Source organism: Anguilla anguilla, chromosome 14, assembly GCF_013347855.1.
Source record: "Anguilla anguilla isolate fAngAng1 chromosome 14, fAngAng1.pri, whole genome shotgun sequence".
In the NCBI taxonomy this organism is placed as follows: domain Eukaryota; kingdom Metazoa; phylum Chordata; class Actinopteri; order Anguilliformes; family Anguillidae; genus Anguilla; species Anguilla anguilla.
In genome coordinates, this window is record NC_049214.1 from 41301732 (window position 1) to 41314934 (window position 13203).

Below are 13203 nucleotides of genomic sequence, written 5' to 3' on the forward strand. Positions count from 1 at the left end.
AGTTCCTGATCTGAAAGGTTAACTCATGAGTTCCTGATCTGAAGGGTTAACTCATGAGTTCCTGATCTGAAGGGCTAACTCATGAGTTCCTGATGTGGCATTTGTGTGGCATTGGTTCTGTCTGGGGCAGCATGTGCCCTGCCTCATTCTGCTATTGTAGGGTTTGTGAAGACAGCAAGATGTTGGAGTAGCTAAGGGTTAGGGTTAGTAGCTCAGCAGTTATCACTATATTCACTTGTGTTTATCATCAAACACATACTTTGGATACATGTTTAAAAATTTTACTTCTGCATATTTCATGTCATGTTGAAGAACATGAGTCAGAGCTACAAAATGAGGTATCATTTGATGAGACTGTCGTATTTGTGTAGTCCTTAACCCAGTGCTTGATATGTTGAATAGGTTTGGTTATGATACCATTTAAAACATAAATGAATAAAAATATGAAAAAGGACATTGTAGCAGTTGGTCTGCCGGAGAGGCGGATTAGTCTCGGTTGCGCCGGCTGGTGGAGAGAGCACACGCACCTGGGCTGCATTAGGCCCAGGTACTTAAAGGTGTGCTGCTCTCCACAGTTCTGGGCCGAGACCGGGAGCTAACACAGAGAGTGCAGTTATGATTTTCCTTTAGTTTTATTTTGAGCACTAAAAAGAAAGGAATCCTCAGCTGGGATGCTGGAGGAGCTGGACCTGGCCGGGAAAGCAGGTCAGCGACAGAGCAGGGAACAGAAAAGTTGCTGCTCTGTTTTACTTTCTTTTGTCTTTGTTATTTTAGCTTGTTGTTTTAGTTTATTGTTTTTTTCCGTAACTCGTGAGGGGGAAGGGTGAAGGTGTCCATTTATTTTATTTCATGTTTGTGCTGGTGCGCTCTCTCTCTCCATGTGACAGACAACGGTGTTATCCGGGACTGCCTCATCTCCCTCCCCGGGGTGTCACGCTTGGCGTGTGACAGACATGTATCAAGATTTATCTCTAAAACCTTATCCTTCTTCATTCTTCCACGTTCCTAATTCATTTGATCATGTAACTTCAAAACACTGAAAACTCCTTCCCCTATTGAAATATTGGGATTGCAGGTATGCCATCCTGCCACGTTACAGCTTGTTAGGGCGACATGCCCCATGCCTGTATAGCACCGAGAGTTTGGCACTTTTCAGGGTTTCCTACAGATATATCCACAATGACCACAGACTCTCAGCCCTTAAAATATTAACTTCTGTGCCATCTGACCTTGTGTAGACAGACAGAATTCACAAACAACTTTACATGTTCACACAATAAAGGCCCAAATTTTGGGGATTTTGCATTTTTTCCTTCTTCTTCTTTTTCCTGCCAGATTATACCATCACAGATCCTTCAAGCCCATAAACAATAAATCTTCCCACTGGACATTTATCTACATCTGCCAATAAAAACATCAGATATGCACGCAAAGTGGACATGTACAGTTGCAATCAAAATTATTCAACCCCTCTAACCCATAAGATGTCTTTGTGATGTGAATAAAATTTCATGACAATGTATCAACTAAGGCCTTTGTAGACAGAAATACATGTTTATTAGAACATGTTCAAGTGATTTTGAAAACATAGAGCGGAGTTTACTATTTGTTATAAGAAAAAAAATGAAATTCTGTCCAAAAAAATCAATGACTAAATTATTCAATCCCCAAAATCAGTACTTTGTGGAACATCCTTTAGCTTTTATTACTTCCAATAAACGCTTCCTATAAGTGCTCACAAGCCTCTGACACCTCTCTCTTGGAATCTTGGCCCATTCTTCCTGTGCAAATGCTTCAAGTTCATCAATATTCTTTGGTTTTCGTGATGCCACTGCTTTATTCAAATCCCTCCAAAGATTTTCAATGGGATTTAAATCTAGGGACTGAGAACGCCAGTCTAGGACATTCCAAGATTGTTCCCTGAACCAAGCTTTGGTTGACTTGGATGTATGCTTGGGATCATTGTTTTGCTAGAAAGTCCAATGATCACCAAGCTTCAGCTTATGCACTGAGGGCATCACATTCTTCTCCAGAATGGCCTGGTGCTTCAAGGAATCCATGGTGCCAGTCACACACTGAAGATTGTGCATGTACATTGGTGTTTGCAACCATGTAATTGTCCTTTTAAAGTGAATCATCAAATAAATAAACTAAACTAAAATTGCCAGTACCGGAAGCAGAAAAACACCCCCACAGAAGGACTGAACCACCTCCATACTTGACTGTGGGGATGGTGTTCTTGTCATAAGCTGCACCTTTCTTGTGCCAGACATACCGCTTATCCATGGGTCTAAACAATTCCAGTTTTGTCTCGTCACTCCATAAAATATTCTCCCACAACTCCATAGACTTATCCAAATGACGTCTTGCATATTCAAGTCGATTTTTCATATGCTTACTGGTTAAGAGTGGAGTGCGGTGAGGTGTCCGGCCATGAAGGCCTTGCTTGTTCAGTATCCTTCTTATCATCTGTACTGATACTTTTGTTCCAGCTTTCAAAATGTCATCCTGTAAGCCTTTGGTAGTAATATGAGGGGTTTTCTCAGCAGTTCTTACGATGTGCCTGATACCAGTTGATGTAACTTTACTCTTCCTTCCACGTCCAGGTAGGTTTGCTGCTATTCCATGACTTTTAAACGTCCTTATGATGCTGCCAGTTGAGTCTCATTGAACTTTCAATATCTTGGAGATATTTTTGTGCAATGAAATAATTTCTTCTCTTAACTTTTGAGAGAGCTCCTTTGTCTTTGGCATGTTTGCTAGTCAGCTTCAAATTGATGCGAAGAAGTGCATCGGTGGATTTTATCACAGATGAAGCAAACAGTATTGTTATGGATTTCCTAAGGGCTTAAGATAGATAAGATAGATATACTTTTATTGAACCCTGTGGGGTAATTTGTCCTCTGCATTTGACCCATCCTAGTTACTTAGGAGCAGTGGGCAGCCACAGTGCAGCGCCCAGGGACCAACTCCAGTTCTGCGGCCAGTACCTTAGTCAAGGGAAACTGCAGGAGTGCACCTAACATGCATGTCTTTGAGTGTGTTTCCACAAAATTTAGTCACTCTGCAGACCAGAAAATATTTTTTAAAATGGTGATATTGAATGGGGGTTGAATATTTATGATATGGCTGAAATAAAAAATTTACATGCTACTAGGAAATCTTTAAAAATACATTTTTATTTTGAATTTTAACAGAACACACAAGTGGTATGTTGTCTTTTTAGTTTCAAGTCTCCCAAAAAGCATACATTTAAAAATATTTACAGTTTCTACAGGGGTTGAATAATTTAGATTGCAACTGTATATATTTAAACTAATAAATTTGCGGGCGCCACAACTACTTGGCTTGTGGCTCATCTGGTAACACATTTGCCTCTGGGACCTTTGGACGCCTGGAAGACTCGGGTTCAAGTCCCACCATAGGCTCAGGCAAACTTTTAACTCATTACTCAATCTTGTTTGCTATTTAATAATTGCTTAAAACTATTTCTTTTTTCAACTGTATAATCTTTGTGGGGAAACTCATTTATATTTCTGAAATCCGTTCTCTACCATTTCACATGCAAACTCCCCATAACATCGTTTCATTCCTGTATCGTTCATCTCCCAGTGAGCACAAGCCCGAATATAGATGGCATCTGAACATCTGAAGGGATGGAAATATAGGTTGACAGATATTTTCACATAAACTGAATATTAGCGCTGTTTATCCCTCCTTTTGTTCATGTTTTACCCTGATGTAGCCTGGCTATGTCCTAGCTGGTTATTTCAACCAAATCCAGCCGGTCTTTTACTGAAAGTTTAGATTGTAGCTATATAGCTTAGTTACCATCTAGACATTCAGTGAAAGATCAGCTATATTGTATTGAAATGTGAACATTTACTGGCTGGCTAGGACATAGCCATGCTATATGGAAGTAAAAACTGAACTAAATTATGGTTAAATTTAGCAAACCCAGTTTATTTTGAAACATTGGCCAACCAAGATTTCCACTCCTGTAGATGTCTATATTCCGTCTGTATTTGGGCTTGTGCTTACTGAGATACTTTCTTAAAAAGAACAAGCAAATGATAGCATTAAAGTAAAGAATGTCTTTTTATTGCAAAGCTGTTCATGCCATTTAATTAAGTACTTTATTTATAACTGGTTAACACTTTATTCCCTTATGCAATCTTGACATTCAAATTATATCAAAATCTTCAATGTATGTGTTTTGCAAAAGTCACAAATGGGGAGCCATATGCATTTCATGATGGCAGATTTATTGATTTTTGACTGCTGTGGCATTTCTATCGTTTAACTACCTTTTTTACTTAACTACTGTAGCTACCTGAAAATGCCACCTTTCTAAATTAATGTTAGCAAGCCCTATCCTCTGCTGACATACAAACACTTGAAGACTCTCACTCTCATAGACTGTCATGTCTACAACGCCACATTAAAAACACTTCCATTAAAAAATGGAGAAAAAAAAATGACACTTTTATTTATTTATCATTCACGGTACAGGAAAAATGACTGAATCCATATCCATGTGTTTCTTTGAGCTACAATTTATGTGTGTTTGCATGTATGTATGTATATACATGTCTCTCATAACCTACATTTATATGCATCACTGTTATCAATGACAAAGTACAAAAAGAAATGATATCTGAAGAAACACCCATTTTCAACATATAAAAATCCCAAGTTACTCACGCATACCAAGCACTGTATATAAGTCATTAAAACTGGCAAAATCATGCCATTAAACGTACTGATATCAAAATTAGGCCAAGTGATGAGAAACAATATTGGCTGTCTTAGCTGGCACAAATTAAACAAGCCATATTCCAAAGCAATGCTGCCACCCAATGTTTCCTATTATTTCAAGTAACTTGGCCCTGTGTTTTTTCATCTTACCATCTGAACACAATGTGTTCTCTGCTTTGTTCATTGTTAATTTAGGAAGTGGACTGATTCTGGCTTGAGGTTGCATCTTTTGCATGACAGCAACTAAGTAAACGTGTTGTGGTTTGACAGGGATGACAAAGGTGAAAGTGGGAAAAGAGGATTCTTCATCTACTGAGTTTGCAGAAAGAAGGAGAGCAGCCCTGGAGAGGTAAGACTTCAGCAAGTTCTGTATCACAAACATAGATCATCACCACATCAGAAACCACCTTTGCAAACCCCCACCACCAATACCATGAACCTAATAAAAACCACCACAACCATAAACCACCCCAACATCCAGAATCACCAGAACTAGATGCGCTACGTACTTGTATGACATGCTGTTTCCTCAGGTACCTGCAGAGGGTGGTGTCCCACCCGTCTCTCGTGCAGGACCCGGATGTCCTGGAATTCCTGGAGAAAGATGAGGTAGGGGTGTTGTGCTGAGGCTGGTTCAGTGTTACAGCTCTTTATCAAAAATAGCCCTTATCAGCCAAATGGTAAATGCTGATTTTACCTCTTAGCGCACAAGCCAAATCTTGCAAATCCTTGCCCATTTAGGGGGTACCCTATTTAAAGCTTTATAACTCCAGATGTGAACACCACAGATACTTAAAAAATGGCTTAAATGAAGCAAGACATTTGTACAATTTACAATACTAACGCAGATTAGTTTATATTCATAATTTTGGAAGAAATAAAGTGCCACAGATGCAATTGTTTTGACAAAAAATCTAAAATGAATTTGCACTTTTTAAGTTTGCAATGAAATACTGAGAGATTGCATATATACATCAGGTTAAACTATACATGTGCTAGATCAAAAACATCTTGACCACAAGTTCATAAAATCTAAGGGTGGATATGTAGAACTACTATAGATGTATGAAGCAAAAACTAAGCAGTGTACCCAGCGTCTCCAAATCTATCCAAAATGCCTAAATTATGCATTTCTGTAAATCACAACATATTCACGTATTTCACTACAAATCAACTGTTTTGACTCAAGAAAATCACTGTTGCAAAATTTTCAAGTGGGAATTACAAGCTTTCAGTCTGTACAGTGGTCTAAAATATCTAGGGGTCCAGAAACATATCCAAAATCTCTCCAAATTTTAATAAAATGCTTTTTGTCCATTATAAAGCATATAAATGAGCCCCTTATGAAGGTTTAAGATGAAACATTGCTATCAGATTTAAAAAATAATGCAAAAATATTGTCACACAATGCAGTACAGTACCTAAATGTGTAATAATTAACTCTTGTGTGTATTTCTATACTCTGTACTCTGGTATGTTTTCTTGTATGGGGATGGGACGACACGAAAACAATTTTCAACCGTCCGCCACGTTTTGGCAATGTTCCAACTTTCACGTCATCACTGTTGCATGCTTCACAAAAACTATTACACTACCATCTAACGCTTACATTACAGTGTGAAATATCCACATTATATAACACCACTAACCTATTTAAAGATACTCAATTACAAAAATAACGTATATAACCAAAATATTTTGAGCAGTAATACTTACATAGCAATGATGAAATCTCATCTATGTTCAGTAGATGGAGACAGAGACAGTGTCAATGATACTTTTCTATTCGCTTCTGTTTTTTCTCCAGAAAACGATGTCAGCTAGGTCTATCAGCAAACATATGGCTTAGCTATTAGTTTTGTTAGGTGCAGAGTATTTTTCTGCTAACATAGAGTGAATGCGTAAGTGAATGCGATGCTAAGAATATTTTCTGATACGCTGACCTATAAAACGCTATTCCAAAAGCAGAATTAGACATGTTATACATCATTAGAAAGCTTATACTCTCACCTACTGAATAAATTAATTTTCAATCAAACCAGACTGTAATAAAAAGGGCGACGACGCTGTAAACAACAGGTGTGGTATTACGCACAGCTATTTTGGAAGATACCCAGGCGTCACAAATGCGTGTATATTTCCCATACGGATTGTCCAAGACAATATATGACCACGCAGTCTCAAAAGGGACATCTCTACACGTAAAACCAACAGTAAGGTTGTATATTTATTCAATATTTAGTCCCAGATATTGACTGTAGAATGACATGGTATCATTTTTAAAAACATTTTCTCGTTTATTTCGTTATTCAGTGAGCAGCGTTTTCACTGCTGTATAGGCATATCTTAGGGCTATTGTCGGGTTTATCTTTTTGCTATGACGGAGTATGATTTTTTTAGTGGTGAAAGAATATTTTTATGAATGCCAAGATAGACAATATTGTCCATTATGTCAAGGGTGGGGGGTGTTTTGTAGATGAGACTGCAGGGAGGGGGTGCGTGTTAAATGAACGACCAGAGCAACAATGGTGGGGCTGCGAAACTCCGTTTTCGGCATAGCTGTCGTTTATCGTCTACTAGTGAAACTAAAACAACGCGTTTCTGTTTTTACCTCACACTTTGGCTGCAGTAGCACCGAATGTTTGAGTTTAGTAATCTCGGCACGCCGGCATGCCGACCACTAGGGGCTTTGCGCTAAGAGGTTAATGCATATTGGGATGGCAGGTATGCCATCCAGCATGTTATGCCTTGATGCGACAGCACTGAGAGTTTGCCACTTTTCAGGGTTTCTTACTGAAATAACCACAATGACCACAGACTCTCAGCCCTTAAATATGTTAACTTCTGTACCTTCTGATCTCATGTAAACACACAGATTTCACAAACAACTTTGTCCACACAATAATGGCCCAAACCTGGGTTATTTTGCCTTTTTTCTCCTTTTTCTTTTTCCTGCCGATTACATCACCACAAGGGCTCCAATACCACAATCAATTATTCTCCCCATTGTACATTTAACTACATCTGTCAATAACATGATCTAGTCTTGAAATTAGCCAATTTCAGGACAGTATGTAAACAGGTAAAAGGACATTGTATGAACTTTGTGGTCACCATCTTGGTTTTTTGTGGAAGCTAGTTTGCTTGCTAACTAATAATTACCAAAAAATGTTGCTTTTACAGCTGTATATTCTTTTTGGGAAGCTCATTTATATTTAATTTCAATGCATTCTCTATCATTTCACATGCAACCCCCACATAATATTGTTTCATGACTCCAACAGCTACATGATTACAAGGTAGGCTAGTTTTGTTCTTGACACTTTGATGTGACACAAACTTTAAGTGGCCACATTTTCTTTAGGTGGTAAGATGAAAAAACACTAAGCCAAGTTACATTAAATTATTTAGGAAACACTAGGAAGCTTTACTTTGGAAAAGAGCTTGTTTAATTTGTCTGGGCTAAGATAGCCAATATTATTTGTTGTAATTTGGCCTAATTTCAATATCAATACTTTTAACCGGAGGCATAGTTTTCGAATGTTTTAATTAATGACTTACAGGCAGTGCTTTATACGTGCAACTTGGTATTTTTGTATGTTTTTGTTGATATTGCAATAGATTCATTGTTTGTGCAGTGATTCATGTGGTGACATGTCTGGCTTGTGTGGCAATGTTGTGATGTCACTAGTATGAAGATGTCTCTGTTACTGTTCCTCGCTGATATGTATGTATAGCCGCGTTTCCACCGCAGGAACTTTACCCCGGAACTAGGAACCTTTTGAGGAACTCAGTGCGTTTCGACCGCAGGAACTAGGGCCAAAATGTAGTTCCGGGGGCTTTATTTAACCCCCAAAAAAGTTCCTGTTCGGGGGGTAGTACTTTCCAAAAGTACCGGAACCTTTGGGGTGGGGCGCAAGCGCTGAAAATTTCTGATTGGTCGACTACTTGCAGTGTTTTATTTCAACCGCCATGTTTAAAAATTTTTATTATAACTTCATAATAACTTCAAATCAAACTTGTATGTTATGCGGCGCCGTAGCCTAGTTTTGGTTATAGCCTGCCAACGTCTTGGAATTATAACGTGTGCTCTTCTGTTCTTTTCTTGCTTTAGTATTCGTTTTATAAAATGCTGAGCATTCGTGCTGGGACAGCATATTACGTACCAAAACATTCAAACGGATTAATTCGGTTGCTGAATATTTTCTTCCGGATTTTCTTTGTTAGCCCGTTGTAATTGACTCAAAACGTTTGATACAGTTATGTGAGGTATGCGGTAGTTCTGCGTAATTCACATTGGTGATACAGTAAAAGCAAACTGGAAATCACCTTCCGCACTTTTTGTCAGGGTAAAATAACAGGTTAATTCTAGTAATCGTCCCTTTAGCTTTTTCAAACTGCCGTAATTTTATTCTGCCATTCTTCAATTCCACAAAAAGACCAGGAAGACTATGGACTAATTTATGGTGCATGGTTCGCATCTGGAGGGCACACTTCGCTGCTCGGCTAGCAGTAACTTCGAAGGAAAGCAAACAGTGGCTGTACCACTGCTAATTTAAATTTTCACGCAAGTCCGAGTTTTCGTTCTATTCTTGTCATTTTGCGATTAGCCTATATGGAATTGACGATGAGAAAGTAATCAAACAGCAAATTGTTTACAACGTGTGCATGTTTTCTGCTGTTGTTGCCAGTTATATTGTAAATGTGAATGCATTCTGTCACCTCGGATGTCAAGTGAATATTCGCATAAAAACATAATGAATGTGTTTGAGAGGATATATAAAACAGTTACAATCTGACTATTGGCCTGTTATAGCTGTCCTATTTGTTGCATAACAACGGTCCAAGTTCAACTACCAACAACAGTTTTGCTTGACAACGGTAAAATATTCCCAAACGGCTGCAGAAGAATATTTCAATTCCAGGTGATTAAATCGATAAAAATCAATAAATACAAAAGTAACCATATGTAGTCATTGTTGGTAACCCGTTGTATATAAGTGGAATAAACCCCTCCGGGCTGTCCCAGTTATTAGAAAATAATGTAGGCTACTTCGGTGGTAGTATGGGGTTACAGAAGAAATCATAGGACAGATGGACCGACGACAATGTCGCTTTTTCATACGTCAGTGGGCTAATTTGCCTAATCTTCGCGGGACTTTAGACCGCGGTGGAAACGCAGACAACAATGGGCTGAAGGAACCTTTTAGTTCCTTGAAAAGTAGTTCCTGGGACTAAAAGTTTATGTGTGTGTTTGTGTTGCAGACGCACACACTTTCAGTGGTGCTGGATTGTTTAATCACTGATATACAATGGGCTCCAGAATTATTGGCACCCTTAATAAAAATGAAGATAAAAGCCTGCATATAATAAATGACACAGATTATAATCTATATGTTATGTTCAAACATATGGGAAAACTATATACTTTTATTTCAATAAAATTCTCATGTTGTTTTATTAAGTAATCAAATTTTTTCTGAAAACCATAGGTCCCATAAATATTGGCACCCCTAACAATTATTGTAAGTAAAATCAAACAAAATGAAATTGGCAATACAATTTTACTTAAATTAGGAACTATATTGTGTCATTCCATCACTTCCAGTTTCACTAGAGAATAAAAATTAGGTAACATGCATACAAAATTCCTTTGTCATCCATCAGCATGGGAAAGCCAAATAATTGTCAATTCAGAAGAGACCAATGGTAATTTACCATCACAAGTCTGGTAATTGGTACAAAAAAGACATAAACGGTTAAACATACCACTTAGCACTGTACAGGCAATAATAAAAAGGTGTAAAACATATGGAATGGTTGCAAATTTGCCAGGAAGAGGAAGCAAGTGCATGGTGTCCCCACGGACAGTGAGGAAGATGGTGAGGGAGGCCATTAATAACCCAAGGATCACTGTTTAAAAATTGCAGAGATGGGTTTTTTTCTTGCGGTCAACAAGTCTAAAAAAAAACATAAAATGGCACCTCCATACCAACTAATTCTTTGGAAAGGTGGCACGAAGACAGCCCTTACTGAGCACAATAAACAAAACCAAGAATCTGGAGCTTGCCAAACCTCATTGGAATTATGACTGGAAGAGAATGCTATTGTCCGATGAGACCAAAATTTAACATTTTGGCCATACACACCATCGACATGTTTGGCGGCAAAAGAGGAATGCATACAGGAGAAGCACCTCATACCTACTGTTAAATATGAAGGTGGGTCATTGATACTTTGACGATGTTTTGCTGGCAGTGGTCCCGGGGCACTATATTAGATCAATGGCACAATGAATTCAACAAAGTACCAGGAAATTCTGGCAGAAAATTTGGTTGTCTCTGCTAAGAAGCTAGGACTTGGTCATAGGTAGATTGTCCAGCAGGACAATGACTCCAAGCATACATCAAAATCTAAACATAAATGCTTAAGTGAAATTAACATCCATGTTTTCCAATGGCCATCTCAGTCTCCAGACTTAAATTCCATCAAAAACCTGTGGTCTGAACTGAAGAGGGGGGGGTCCATAAGCGCAAACCCAAAGATATCAATGATTCTGAAATGTTCTGCATGGAGGAATGGTCAAAAATCCCTCCAAATGTGTTCTCTAACCTTATCACAAATTATAGGAAAAGACTAATGGCTGTCATCTTTGCCAGGGGTGTTTTCACAAAGTATTAAACCAGGGGTGCCAATAATTGTGGAACCTGTTTTTTGGGGAAATATTTTTTTTATTTAAAAAAATGTAAGACTTTGGGTGATTCCAATTAATCATTAATCAAGCACACTAGTTTACACCTGTTGGAAAATTAAGCTTATGTCAATAACTCTATTATTTTTTAGTTTAGCATTTTTATGCATATTTATCAAGGGTGCCAATAATTCTGGAGCCCACTGTACGTGTGTGTGTGTGTGTTTGTGTTGCAGATGCACACACTTTCAGTGGTGCTGGATTTTTTAATTGCTGATATATGTGTGTGTGTGTTTGTGTTGCAGTTGCCCCGGGCAGATGCATACACTTTCAATGGTGCTGGCTTCTTTAAGATGATTAGCCGTGCTACCGAAGCCATCAGCCGGATGACCGTAAAGATGAATGAGTCTGATGCTGTAAGGGCTCCTTTCTTTCCAAGCACCTAATGCTCATCATAGAAAATAATTGGTCAAAATAATTAATGCTAAGGGAAACTAATTAACTCTATCTCTCTAATTTACTTCTTTTCCTCCCTCCCTTTCCCTTTGTGTCTCCCTTCCTTTCCCTCTTCTTCCTCCCTTCCTTTCCCTCCATCCCTGCCTTTATTCCTTTCTATCTCTTTCCCTTTTCCTTTCTCACACTCTCCTTTTACCTCCCTCACTCTCCTTCCCTTTCCATTTCTCCCTTCTTCTCTCCCTTAACCCTCTCTCCCTCCCTCCGTCTGTCTCTTTTACTCCCTCATTCCCCTTCTCTCTCTCCCTCCCCTCTCACTCAGTGGTTTGAACAGAAGCTGCATCACATTGAGTCAGAGGACTTGCAGCTGCGGAAGCTCCACGCCATAGTAGGCTCAATGATCACTCACAGAAAGGGTGAGAGATGTGCACACGTTCACACACATACTCTAGGTTGTGTATGGGCATGTGTGGGTTTGTATTGTGGTGCGTAAAGTGTTTGATTAGGCTCTGTGTTTTGTATGTGTCTCAGAACTGTCTGGCAGCACGGCGCAGTTTTCTAAGAGCATGGCGATGTTGGGGAACTCTGAGGATAACGCAGCGCTGTCCTGTGTGCTGTCCCAGCTAGCCGAGCTGGACGCGCACGTGGAGCAGCTGCAGCAGGACCAAGCCTCTAGTGATTACTTCATCCTTGCTGAGCTGCTCACAGACTACATTCGCCTGCTGGGGGTGTTGCGGGTATTAACTGCACCAATGCACACCGTGATACTGTATATCACACACATAACGCCCATGTCACACACATTTCACACATACATCACACATGCACTCACACACACATACATTACATTACATTATGTAATGTAAGAAGATGGCGGAAGATGGGTAGTGAGGGAGACGTTCGTTCCACCACTGGGGAGCTAGGGTGGAGAAGCTCCATGATCCCTTTACTCGGGTGGGAGGGGGTACAAGGCACCCTGCTGCTGCAGAGCGGAGTGGCCGAGCAGGTGTATAGAATCGAATCATGTCCTGCAGGTAGATAGGGGCGATCCTGTTGGCTGCAGTGTAGGCAAGGGTCAGGACTTTGAACCTGATCCTGGCAGCGACCGGTAGCCATTGGAGTGAACTCTGCAGAGGAATGGCACATACATACACACACATGCACTCGCGCGCACACACACTCATGATCATACACACCCACACATGCACACATGCATACACACACTCACACATGTGCAAACACATATGTATGTCTTTAGGCCATAAATCATACTTCGTCTCAGACACACCATTAAACTCTCA

The 13203-nt window shown here is 39.4% G+C and overlaps 1 protein-coding gene across 1 annotated transcript in view; it reads left to right on the forward strand.

Moving 5' to 3' along the window:
- LOC118212552 (serine-aspartate repeat-containing protein I-like) overlaps positions 1–13203 on the forward strand; it is a 62271-nt gene that overhangs the window by 19460 nt on the left and 29608 nt on the right. The window contains exons 7-11 of the mRNA XM_035390526.1: positions 5029–5107; positions 5292–5367; positions 11755–11865; positions 12225–12318; positions 12434–12639. Of these exons, the coding sequence (XP_035246417.1) occupies positions 5029–5107; positions 5292–5367; positions 11755–11865; positions 12225–12318; positions 12434–12639 (566 nt within the window). The remainder of the gene's footprint in view (positions 1–5028; positions 5108–5291; positions 5368–11754; positions 11866–12224; positions 12319–12433; positions 12640–13203) is intronic.